The 9,296-nt window shown below is 37.5% G+C and overlaps 5 protein-coding genes across 7 annotated transcripts; 2 read left to right on the top strand and 3 right to left on the bottom strand.

Moving 5' to 3' along the window:
- Positions 1 to 590: 590 nt before the first annotated feature.
- Positions 591 to 2,190, bottom strand: LOC135160797 (small ribosomal subunit protein uS19). The gene is made up of 5 exons (XM_064117821.1): positions 2,074 to 2,190; positions 1,783 to 1,855; positions 1,470 to 1,600; positions 1,140 to 1,225; positions 591 to 973 (listed from the first exon to the last, which is right to left on the bottom strand). The coding sequence occupies exons 1-5, from the start codon at positions 2,173 to 2,175 to the stop codon at positions 625 to 627; spliced, it is 741 nt and encodes a 246-aa protein (XP_063973891.1). The 5' UTR covers positions 2,176 to 2,190; the 3' UTR covers positions 591 to 624.
- Positions 2,191 to 2,255: 65 nt separating this feature from the next.
- Positions 2,256 to 3,240, top strand: LOC135160249 (uncharacterized). The gene is made up of 3 exons (XM_064116578.1): positions 2,256 to 2,324; positions 2,402 to 2,411; positions 2,453 to 3,240. Exons 1-3 carry the CDS (start codon positions 2,256 to 2,258, stop codon positions 3,238 to 3,240), a joined length of 867 nt encoding a protein of 288 aa, XP_063972648.1.
- Positions 3,240 to 9,232, top strand: LOC135160781 (glutathione S-transferase LANCL1-like). Of its 2 annotated transcripts, XM_064117757.1 has the most exons (11): positions 3,240 to 3,569; positions 3,774 to 3,935; positions 6,977 to 7,073; positions 7,145 to 7,324; positions 7,407 to 7,558; positions 7,642 to 7,780; positions 8,012 to 8,152; positions 8,229 to 8,411; positions 8,486 to 8,632; positions 8,919 to 9,021; positions 9,093 to 9,232. In XM_064117757.1, exons 2-11 carry the CDS (start codon positions 3,805 to 3,807, stop codon positions 9,167 to 9,169), a joined length of 1,350 nt encoding a protein of 449 aa, XP_063973827.1. In that variant the 5' UTR covers positions 3,240 to 3,569; positions 3,774 to 3,804; the 3' UTR covers positions 9,170 to 9,232. The 2 variants fall into 2 exon arrangements, with proteins under 2 accessions (XP_063973827.1, XP_063973828.1); XM_064117758.1 differs by lacking the exon at positions 3,240 to 3,569 and having other exon boundaries at positions 3,810 to 3,935; positions 6,833 to 7,073.
- On the bottom strand, positions 3,653 to 5,312 carry LOC135160795 (very-long-chain 3-oxoacyl-CoA reductase-A-like). Its single transcript, XM_064117818.1, has 2 exons — positions 4,524 to 5,312; positions 3,653 to 4,297 (listed from the first exon to the last, which is right to left on the bottom strand). Exons 1-2 carry the CDS (start codon positions 5,250 to 5,252, stop codon positions 4,112 to 4,114), a joined length of 915 nt encoding a protein of 304 aa, XP_063973888.1. The 5' UTR covers positions 5,253 to 5,312; the 3' UTR covers positions 3,653 to 4,111.
- Positions 5,409 to 6,824, bottom strand: LOC135160799 (uncharacterized). Of its 2 annotated transcripts, XM_064117824.1 has the most exons (5): positions 6,689 to 6,824; positions 6,551 to 6,609; positions 6,175 to 6,336; positions 5,867 to 5,984; positions 5,409 to 5,771 (listed from the first exon to the last, which is right to left on the bottom strand). In XM_064117824.1, the coding sequence occupies exons 1-5, from the start codon at positions 6,699 to 6,701 to the stop codon at positions 5,557 to 5,559; spliced, it is 567 nt and encodes a 188-aa protein (XP_063973894.1). In that variant the 5' UTR covers positions 6,702 to 6,824; the 3' UTR covers positions 5,409 to 5,556. The 2 variants fall into 2 exon arrangements, with proteins under 2 accessions (XP_063973894.1, XP_063973893.1); XM_064117823.1 differs by lacking the exon at positions 6,689 to 6,824 and having other exon boundaries at positions 5,410 to 5,771; positions 6,551 to 6,686.
- Positions 9,233 to 9,296: the final 64 nt, after the last annotated feature.

The raw sequence follows: 9,296 nt of genomic DNA, 5'->3' as shown, positions 1-9,296 counted from the left end.
GCAAGAGAAAACTTAAAAATATTATTCTTTGAAAAAACATTTATGGCAATAAACAGATTTGTTTCTATATATTTATTGATATCGCACAGTGATGAAGTTAAAAGGTTAATCAGCTGTTTGTAAACTGTACCCACGAGTGCACTCCTGTTCTATAAACTAATTTAGTTTATAAAATGAAAAAAATAAAAAAAAACAAAACATGTATTTATTAAAATAAATAAGCAATAAATCTACACCCAGTTTCTTTCGTCATTTCTTTCCCAAATGTCATATTGTATCGAAATTGCGTGTTGGAAAAAAAGAAAATATTTGTATTTCATCTAAAAATGATTGAAATACAAAGAGGGTTGTGATTTTGTTTCAAAATAAATTGTTACAAAGTAACGAAAAAGTTGTTTGACGCTTTGCTCTTCCTTTAAAATTATTTTAGAGATTAATTTCCTGAGAAAGTAGAACATACGATGTGAATCGATGCTGAAGGGGACCATTGATTCATTTCATGAGAATGATGGTCAATGCCCCTCTAGCTTTACTTGCCACTACATTTATTAATAAATAGGAGAAATAAAGGAAACAAAGAAAAAAATACCTTTAATACCAGATAATTACTTTTATTTCGATCATTTACTTCAATGGTATAAAACGAGAGGAGTGAGTGGCACCAATACCTGGCCTACCGTGTTTGACAGGTTTATAAGTGACCGAAAATTCACCAAGGTAATGTCCGATCATCTCGGGCTTGATTTCAACCTGGTTGAAGGTTTTTCCGTTGTAAATTCCAACGATGGAGCCAACCATTTCCGGAACAATGATCATGTTGCGAAGATGAGTTTTCACGATTTCTGGCTTCTCATTTGGGGGAGCTTCCTTCTTTGCCTTGCGGAGTTTCTTGACGAGGGCCATTGGCTTCCTCTTCAAACCGTGAGAGAAACGCCTACGGGCACGGGCGTGCATGAGCTCCATGAGTTGCTCACTAAAAACAAAAAAGACGAAACATGATTTCATTTCACTGAGAATAGAATATTCTTGTTCACTATGACTGCGAAATTATTAATCACACGTCAACACTTTGCACCACGAGTCTGCAGTCTCAACACATAGGTTATGTTTCCTCAAAAGTACAAAAAAATAACACTCACTTTGGCATATCCAGGAGTTGATCGAGGTCCACCCCACGGAAGGTGAACTTCCTGAAGGTCCTCTTCTTCTTCAGAGTTTCATCAACCTGAAAATTAATTGACATTTATATAGATTCAATCATAATCACATTAAACTTCAGAATATCCTCTGAATCCTGACAACTGTAGCCACATGAAACCACTAGAAAATAATCCGGAAAGCGGAAAATATTTCATTTTCTGTATTTCAAAATGTTAAGTGAAAAAAACTATGTCATGGATGGAATTTTCTCTGTGAAGATTGCACTACAAAAATTGGATTTTTATTGAATAAATTGAGGAAATTCATACCTCAGCCATTGTGCTTGTTCTCAAGAGAGACGTTGAAAGGAAAAGAATATGGCGACGCCGATCATAGACAAAACAAAACGTAGACCAGAAACCGCACCAAATTGGGACCAGACTAGAGCCATCTACCGGCGCTTTCATATAAGATAGAATGATAAATGCAGATTGTCAGTGTACCTTCATCCAATGGTAGAAATGTCACTTTTTAGAATCCGCGAGTTTGTTTACATCAGTTAATTCCATATTTATAAATTTTGTTTCTTAATAAATAACAGATTATTGAGTATTATAAAAATGGTGAATTTCGACACTATACCCCTCATCGCAATGTCTCCGACTGCCATGAATATGTTCTCTGTGCTCTTAAATCCTCCTAAAGTTCTGCAGACCTGGGACAAGTGCTTTAGGTTAGTTACATCTATTTCCAGAGGATCAAGTATCAGCGCTTATTTATTGTGAAATAATAACCAACCCCATACACTAACTAAACCCACGAAAATATTTGTGCCACATTCCAAGACGTTTTGAATTGATTGTTCAATGGTACACATGACAAATGATTCCGTCCAAATATTTTATGCATTGAAAATGGTCTCTATTAACTCGCCTTTTCCCGATCTAGAGATTGGAGAGGGTTTGCTGATGCCCTAAACATCGAAGGAGATGCAAACGCACTCATAACTTCCAGTCCCGATCCGACAGTAACCATCTTGGATATTCTGAAGAGCAGACAGGAGAAGGTCACCTTTGAGCAATTGTTGGAGGCTTTGAGGAAAATCGAGAGGTGGGATGTCGTTGACGATACCACCGAGATACTGGAGAGGGATGGCACAATATATTTGGAGAGACTTGCCAAGGGCAATGCTTACACGGTCGATATAAATATAGACAATCAATTGTTAACTCTTGGTAAGTGCAATTCGATAAATTTGCAGACTCTTCACAGTCACTGAACATCTATTGAAATCGGATTTAATAATATCCAGATGATGTGGTACGATACGAATCTGGCCAAGCGCTGCAGTTGTACGACGCCTTCCTTCTCTATGCCGACGAGGATTCCTCCTTTGCTATCGAAATCATTGAGAACCTCGAGAAAAGGGGAAATCTTCGGCTCTGCACAAAAGACAGAGACCTTATCAGTCGTGGGGAAAGATTCGAACCTGAGATACTGATGCAGTTGATTTCCGAGAGATGTACAAGATTGATTGTGGTTCTTTCTCCCAACTTCATCAAAAGTCCAGTCAACACATTTCTAATGGATTTTGGCCAGACGACAGGTCTCCTTGAACGACGAAGGAAAATTGTTCCTGTTCTGTACCAAGACTGTGAAATCCCAATACAAATGCGCCACACGGTCATGCTTCATTACAACAGAGTGGGAATTTACGACTTTTGGGAACGATTTCGAAATTGCATTCGTAGTGTCTCACCACCAGCCATCACTGCTGATCGTAAAATTGCGGAGCATTCTCTAGTGCCACAGAAATTCGTAGAATTGCCTCCGACGGTTAAGGGAGAGAGTTTAAAGGCTGAAGAAGTGAAAATTGTCGAGAGAAAACATTCACCTGAACCGAATGTAAAGCCAGTGAAGAAAGAAGGGTTTTTCAGCTTTACGAAAAAGAAATCTGTCAGGACCGAGGACAGTACGGTTAGTCTGCCTTCTTTGAGTGGATTAGACAAGCTCGAAGAGCCAGATAGTCAAAAAATCGAGACGAAAAAAAGTAGCAAGGGAGTGACGAAAAAAATTAAGGCTCTTATATCAAGATCCTGATAAGTGAACTTTCTGAGCTAATGGTTCTAAACACTTTTCAAATTCTGAACCTTCGGATTCTCCAATCAACCATCATCTGGATCCTAAACGATGGCTTGTGTATATTCAACTCTTTGTTACTCACGTGGGTATATGCACATGGCTTTTCACTTACTTTTCTATATTAGAAAATGAACAAATGGAGAGAACCACTGGAGCTTATTCTCAGAAGCGAAGTGATCTCGATTTGAAAAAAGATGCTCAATATGTGGCTCAAGTGAAGTACTGCAGACAATCGATATAAGCTCAACATCATATTGTCTTGGATAGAAAAAGAAAAAACATCTTAGGTAATCCAACATGTCCCATTTTTTACAAGGAAAGCAATCCAGTAAGAACAGAAATCACTCCCAGCCATTTTGAATAAATATATATTTTTGATGATTAATTTTTATACAACCTCATATTACAATGACGAAAATTTATAAAACAGTTGGGAAAACATATGTATAGTAAAATCTAGCAGTAATTTAATAAATTGTTAATTTTTTCAGAAATTTTTGAAATAATTTGAGTCATTTAGTTATGAGTCTGACTGCAGCTGTGTTCCGACAGTTTTCGTCGATAGTCTCAAAAACAGTAGTCGGAAATCAAAGTTTGCGTCGACGATTGTGCTTTGCTTCGTCAGAGTTTTTTCATTTTCGGCAGAATCAACGGTGAGTAAATCATTTTCATTGATTGTCAGTGAGTTCTTCTAAAGTTGTCATTCAAAATTACATATGCGTTTCCTAGTATAACCTAGAAAATCATTAATAACGCGCAGATATGTGGGGGAAGGAGTTATCAGGAAAAGAAGCCGAAAATTTTTTACAACGAGGGAAAAGATAATTGATTAATAAACTGTTTTGCTCAGTTCTCGTCTGCGATTTCGTTCCATTATTGCGGTCATCCATTCGATCAGGGTATCCGGTGACAAGCGCCAGAGTACTCGGATTAGCCCAATAACAAGTGTGTGGGGGAAGAATCCAGTAGTGATTGAGTCCTTCCCAATTGTCGTCAGAGCACTTTCAACATATACCTATGAATATTAAAAGACCAATTGGCGATATCTCAAATTATTCAGTTCAATTTTTAGTCCATCATTCAGGAATTTCATCACGAACATTTATGACGTATTTCAACTACGAAGGATATAATCATTTAAGCGGTCGAGGACCAAAAAAAATATTCAGACGTTTGTGGATATTATTATTTAATTTAAAAACCAGCGGATCGGCTAAATAATTCTATTACCATGTCTCTACCTTGGAATTTGGTGAAATCCACCTCTCTTCATCATTGGCAATGCTTCCCGGGCATAAGCACTGTACAATGATCCCCTTCTTACCATACTCGACACTCAAATCTTTGCTGAACTTTAACACGAAAGCTTTTGAAGCTGCAAAAACACTCATAAGTGGACTCGGTACTAGAGCGAAGGTCGACGAGATGTTGATGACAACTCCCTTCTTCCTCTCCACCATCTGTGGCATTACGATCCGGCACATTTGTGTCACGAGGACAACATTGCTCCAAATGATATCATTGAACACTTCCTGAGAATCCTTGACCTCAAGAAAATATTCAGGATATCCATAATTAACACTAAAGTTATTGATTAATATTCCAATTTCGAGTCCCTCGATTTCTTTCTCGAGTTTCTGATAGTCAACTTGTCTAGAGGTCATGTCGAGATCAATGACCTTCGTCTCGACATTGTAGAGTAACTCAAGATCACTGGCAAGGTCGCCCAAGCCTTCTGTGATTGGTCCGACAAGAATAAGGGAGAAGTTGCGTTCTGCTAACGACCCTAGGAATGATTTTCCCAAGCCCTGAGTGCAACCGGTTACCATACACCATTTTCCGAATTTATTAAGATCTAAGAATTTGTCAGACGTGAAGAAAACGCGATATACTCGGAGGAAGAGCGAATAATAAGCCCGTAAACTCCAATAAGCGAATGATAAATAACTAAGTTGTGTGAAAAGGGACATTGAGGACAGATAACAGAGAGGTTATAGCCGAAAGAGTGAAAGAAGTTGATGGACTGTAGGAAAAAAAGAATATCGTTATCACTGGGAGGATTTTTTAAATGAATAACCTTGTCACGTTTAAATAAATTATTTATTTGCAGTAAAAAATGAAAACTTGTTGTATTAAGCGCTCTGTGGGCTTAAAACGTCCCTTTCCACCTATTCATAGATACAGAATCGTTGAACACACGTGTAGTCTTGGCCTGCCAAGACCAGGAAGGCCACATATGGGCCATATTTGGTTTCTTAACAAAAAAACATTCATTCATGGCAGAAGTTTCAAAACGACTTCCGTATTATTCACCGACGCTCCTCCTTTTCCACCCGGATAAGAATCGGGGTAATTTTCAAAAGTCAATAGTAGAGCCTGATTTACGAAGCCATTGATCGACCAATGATTGCCCTGGATTTGGACGAAGAGGATTTTGTAACAGGCTTGCAAGTTCCTGACAGTGGTGCATGGGTCTGGGCCGTCTCCATCTAGACGTTCAGAACATTATTGTAAATTGAATTATTTATGGAGAATGCAGGTAATATTTACGAACTTGAATGAAATAAATCTTGAGGGAACTTACACATCTTTGCACAGCTGTCGATCGCCGCATCCATTTCGGCATCTTCATTTACCTCAGCTTCTGATTTGACCATCAAGTTCTTAGCTTCCTCGCCCGTGAAGGTTCCACTGTCAGACATCTGGAGATTATTAAAAAAGATATAGGATTGCATTAGGGTGACATTATTGGCTTTCGAATTCTGTAGGATTTACGGTTTATGAGTGGAGCATAGATTGTCAGTCCCATGATCATGAGCCAATGATTTTTTTAATATATCTTCAATAATCATGAAGATTAAGTTAAAATTTTTCCAATAACGGAGAGCTTACTGTTCCTAATCTTCTCATAGCACATGCTGCCACACAATCGTCCAATTCCACGTTCATATAATTGGAAACAAAGTTCTCGTATTTATTTGCTGGGAAGCCACGTTCCATCGCACAAAAGTCTACAGCATTCTGAATCAGCCCTTTTCTCACAGGTTCACCGCTCTAATAAAGAAATCGATTTGTAATAATAGCACGTTTCGCATGAGTTGTGCCAAAAGGTCGTAAAAATACCCCGCAGAACGTGCAGATTTTATATTTCCAGGGAAAGTGTTTAGACGACTTTTTAGCCCAATTTTTTTGGAAGATCAAAAATATGTTTACATCATCTTTCACCTAAATTTATTGCCTTGGACTGAACTATAAAATATATACTTACAACGAGGGCCAATATATAAGCAAAGAAAATGTAACTTTTGTCGAACATCATCGTGGTTGCTGTAATTATGTATCTCATGTGAAAAGTCTCGTTTTTATAGAAGACTAGAGTGTGGTGCAAGTAATGAATGGAAATTACCCCAGTTGTTCATACATATTGTACCGGATTTACTCAACTTTGTTTGATTGATATCAGACTATGTGTTTAAGTAGATTAACACAAAAATTAGAGGAAGCACGAGGCAAACCGGCGATATTTTAATAACGATTGACTGATTTTCAGAGATATAATGAGGTCAAGAGTAAGTTCGTTATAAATTATTTGGTATCTTGTGGAAGGAAATTTTTTGATGCTCCAATTTTGACGAAAACAATAGCTCAGTGCATTCGTCTAAGTTCCTGCTCTTTGCATCATTGTCTGCTCCAGGAAAATGGCCGAAGACAGTTCCAGACACTACGAGAATCGATTTCCGGATTTCGCAAACAGCAATTCAGCGGACGTTATCAATAGTGGAACCTATTCGGTACGATAGTACTCCATTCAATAAATTTACATGACATCAAGTTTTTGGGGCAGTAATGATATTGTTTTTAGCTGAGCGAAAATTTCAAGGAAAGTCTCGAACAGAATATTCACACATTTATCCGTCGTCTGAATGAGAATCAGCAAGAATGGGTGAATAGAAATGATTCATCCGTTTACACCGGCAGCTCTGGAATTGCCTATCTTTTTTATTTCTATGGACAACGTTTCAATGAACCCACTTACATGGATGTATGTATACAGATCATTTGCTTATGTCCAATACCCCATCCGAACCGTGAGAATGATTTAATCTGATTTTGTTTTCTGTCAGAGGGCACTGGAATTGATGGAATGCGCAGGTAGTAATAAGAACGATAAAAAATCAATAACATTCCTGACAGGAGAAGCGGGAAGACTAGCCCTGAGTGCTTTGATTCATCATTCTTCAGGGAATGTTGAAAAATCACACGAAATAATCACCAGGTACTTCCTCATCCCAAGAATTTAGCACCTAATTATCTAATTATTGAAGAACTTATGGAGAGCAACAACAATTACTTTTGCAGATTGAAATCATTGTACGATTTTTCGGCAATGTACTATTATGAAGAACTTCTGTATGGAAGAGCTGGTTACCTGTACAGTCTCTTATTCGTTAACAAAAATATTTCTGAAGGTCTAATCGATGAAGAGTTGATAAAGAAGGTGAAAAATTAAATGTTCAAAACATGGTTTCTTCTCACTATTTGGAGCTAGTAAAAATTATATTCGGAATATTTATGAGAGCCCTTTTACACAAAAGTTCCCTCAAAAAATCCATTCACCTCTTTTACCTCTCAATTAACCCATTCCATCTCCTAATCATTAATTTTTTGAAAATGAGAATTCAATGTAGTCTTATTCCATAATGAAAAATTTATCCGATCAAACTTTTAGGTAATCAATTGCATTCTTACGACTGGTAAGAATTATTCAACATCACGATGTCTGAAAATTCCCCTTATGTACAGTTGGCACGAAAAAGAGTACTTAGGTGGTGCTCATGGCATCGCTGGAATTCTCTACATTCTCCTTCAAGTAACTATTTCTTCATTACAATAAATATTTTCACCGCATTATTGGTTACAAAAATCGCCATGTTTTGGGGTTTCAGGCGCGTGCTTATTTGACTGAAGCCCAACTGAACGACGAAATTAAACCCTCCATCGATTATCTGATAACTCTGAGGTTTCCATCGAAAAATTTTCCCTCCTCCATTGGAAATAAAGCGGATAGACTCGTCCACTGGTGTCATGGAGCCCCTTCTATGACCATGCTCTTCACCCTCGCATTCAAAGTTCGCATTTTCAACATCAGACATGCCCTGGCGTTCCACTGAATCAATAACTAATAGTAATAAATTTACTCCAGGTCTTTAAAGATGAAAAATACTTGGATGTTGCCAAGGAATGTGGAGAAGTTGTTTGGCGACGTGGATTGTTGAAAAAGGGCTGTGGAATCTGCCATGGAACCTCGGGCAATGCTTACACATTTCTGAATCTTTATCAAGAGACACAGGCATGTCTAAAAATTTTTATGGGGCTTTGTCATGGCTTAAATTCCTATCGAATTTTTTTGTGGAAGTCGTTTGGCAGGATATGCAAAAACGAAATTTGTTAAATCTTGAAAATTCGCGTTTAGTTCTTGGTAATAGCTGAAGAGAACGGAATGCAGGCACATATTTAATTCTATACTCTTGACGATGGCATAAGTAGTAAAAAATTAAGTTGCAATTGTTTACAAGGTTGAGTCTTATGATAGTTCTGCAGTTACTACGTATGATTTACGTAATATTATGTTTCAGGACGTTAAATACTTGTATCGAGCTGCAAAATTTGCTGAGTGGTGTTTCAATTACGAGGAGCACCAGAATCGCATTCCAGATCGTCCGTTTTCCCTGTTCGAAGGTAAAGTTTCCTGATAATTCTATCGTTAAAAAAATTGCAATTAATAAATAACTTTTTGATGTATTTCCCAGGTCTTGGGGGCATAGTTTATTTTTTTGTTGATCTCTCAACACCATCCACCGCGAAATTTCCAGGGTATACACTCTGAAGATACATTAGACAATCCAAAAAATGATGAATGTATTTTCAAAAGCTTAGAATATATTTTTCTCTCATCAAATATCAAATTAGAAAACTAGAGAAAATCGTATTGATGAAAAGCCGAATTCAAAACC

This window comes from Diachasmimorpha longicaudata, chromosome 3 (genome assembly GCF_034640455.1).
Source record: "Diachasmimorpha longicaudata isolate KC_UGA_2023 chromosome 3, iyDiaLong2, whole genome shotgun sequence".
NCBI classification, from domain to species: domain Eukaryota; kingdom Metazoa; phylum Arthropoda; class Insecta; order Hymenoptera; family Braconidae; genus Diachasmimorpha; species Diachasmimorpha longicaudata.
Note: the sequence above shows the minus strand (reverse complement) of the source record. Positions and strands in the feature narration are given on the sequence as shown.

Bases quoted from the DNA above. Each gene is read 5' to 3' on its own strand.
- LOC135160797 (XM_064117821.1), bottom strand. From the start codon at position 2,175: ATGGTTACTGTCGGATCGGGACTGGAAGTTATGAGTGCGTTTGCATCT. The intron at 1,601-1,782 runs GTATAGTGTCGA...CTTATATGAAAG, and splicing joins CGGAGACATTGCGATGAGGG to CGCCGGTAGATGGCTCTAGT. The intron at 1,226-1,469 runs GTATGAATTTCC...ATTAATTTTCAG, and splicing joins GAACAAGCACAATGGCTGAG to GTTGATGAAACTCTGAAGAA.
- LOC135160249 (XM_064116578.1), top strand. From the start codon at position 2,256: ATGTCGTTGACGATACCACCGAGATACTGGAGAGGGATGGCACAATAT.
- LOC135160781 (XM_064117757.1), top strand. From the start codon at position 3,805: ATGAGTCTGACTGCAGCTGTGTTCCGACAGTTTTCGTCGATAGTCTCA. The intron at 7,325-7,406 runs GTATGTATACAG...GTTTTCTGTCAG, and splicing joins ATGAACCCACTTACATGGAT to AGGGCACTGGAATTGATGGA. The intron at 9,022-9,092 runs GTAAAGTTTCCT...TGTATTTCCCAG, and splicing joins TCCGTTTTCCCTGTTCGAAG to GTCTTGGGGGCATAGTTTAT.
- LOC135160795 (XM_064117818.1), bottom strand. From the start codon at position 5,252: ATGTCCCTTTTCACACAACTTAGTTATTTATCATTCGCTTATTGGAGT. The intron at 4,298-4,523 runs GTAGAGACATGG...TAATATTCATAG, and splicing joins GGATTTCACCAAATTCCAAG to GTATATGTTGAAAGTGCTCT.
- LOC135160799 (XM_064117823.1), bottom strand. From the start codon at position 6,628: ATGAGATACATAATTACAGCAACCACGATGATGTTCGACAAAAGTTAC. The intron at 5,985-6,174 runs GTAAGCTCTCCG...AATAATCTCCAG, and splicing joins CTATGAGAAGATTAGGAACA to ATGTCTGACAGTGGAACCTT. The intron at 5,772-5,866 runs GTAAGTTCCCTC...CTGAACGTCTAG, and splicing joins CGACAGCTGTGCAAAGATGT to ATGGAGACGGCCCAGACCCA.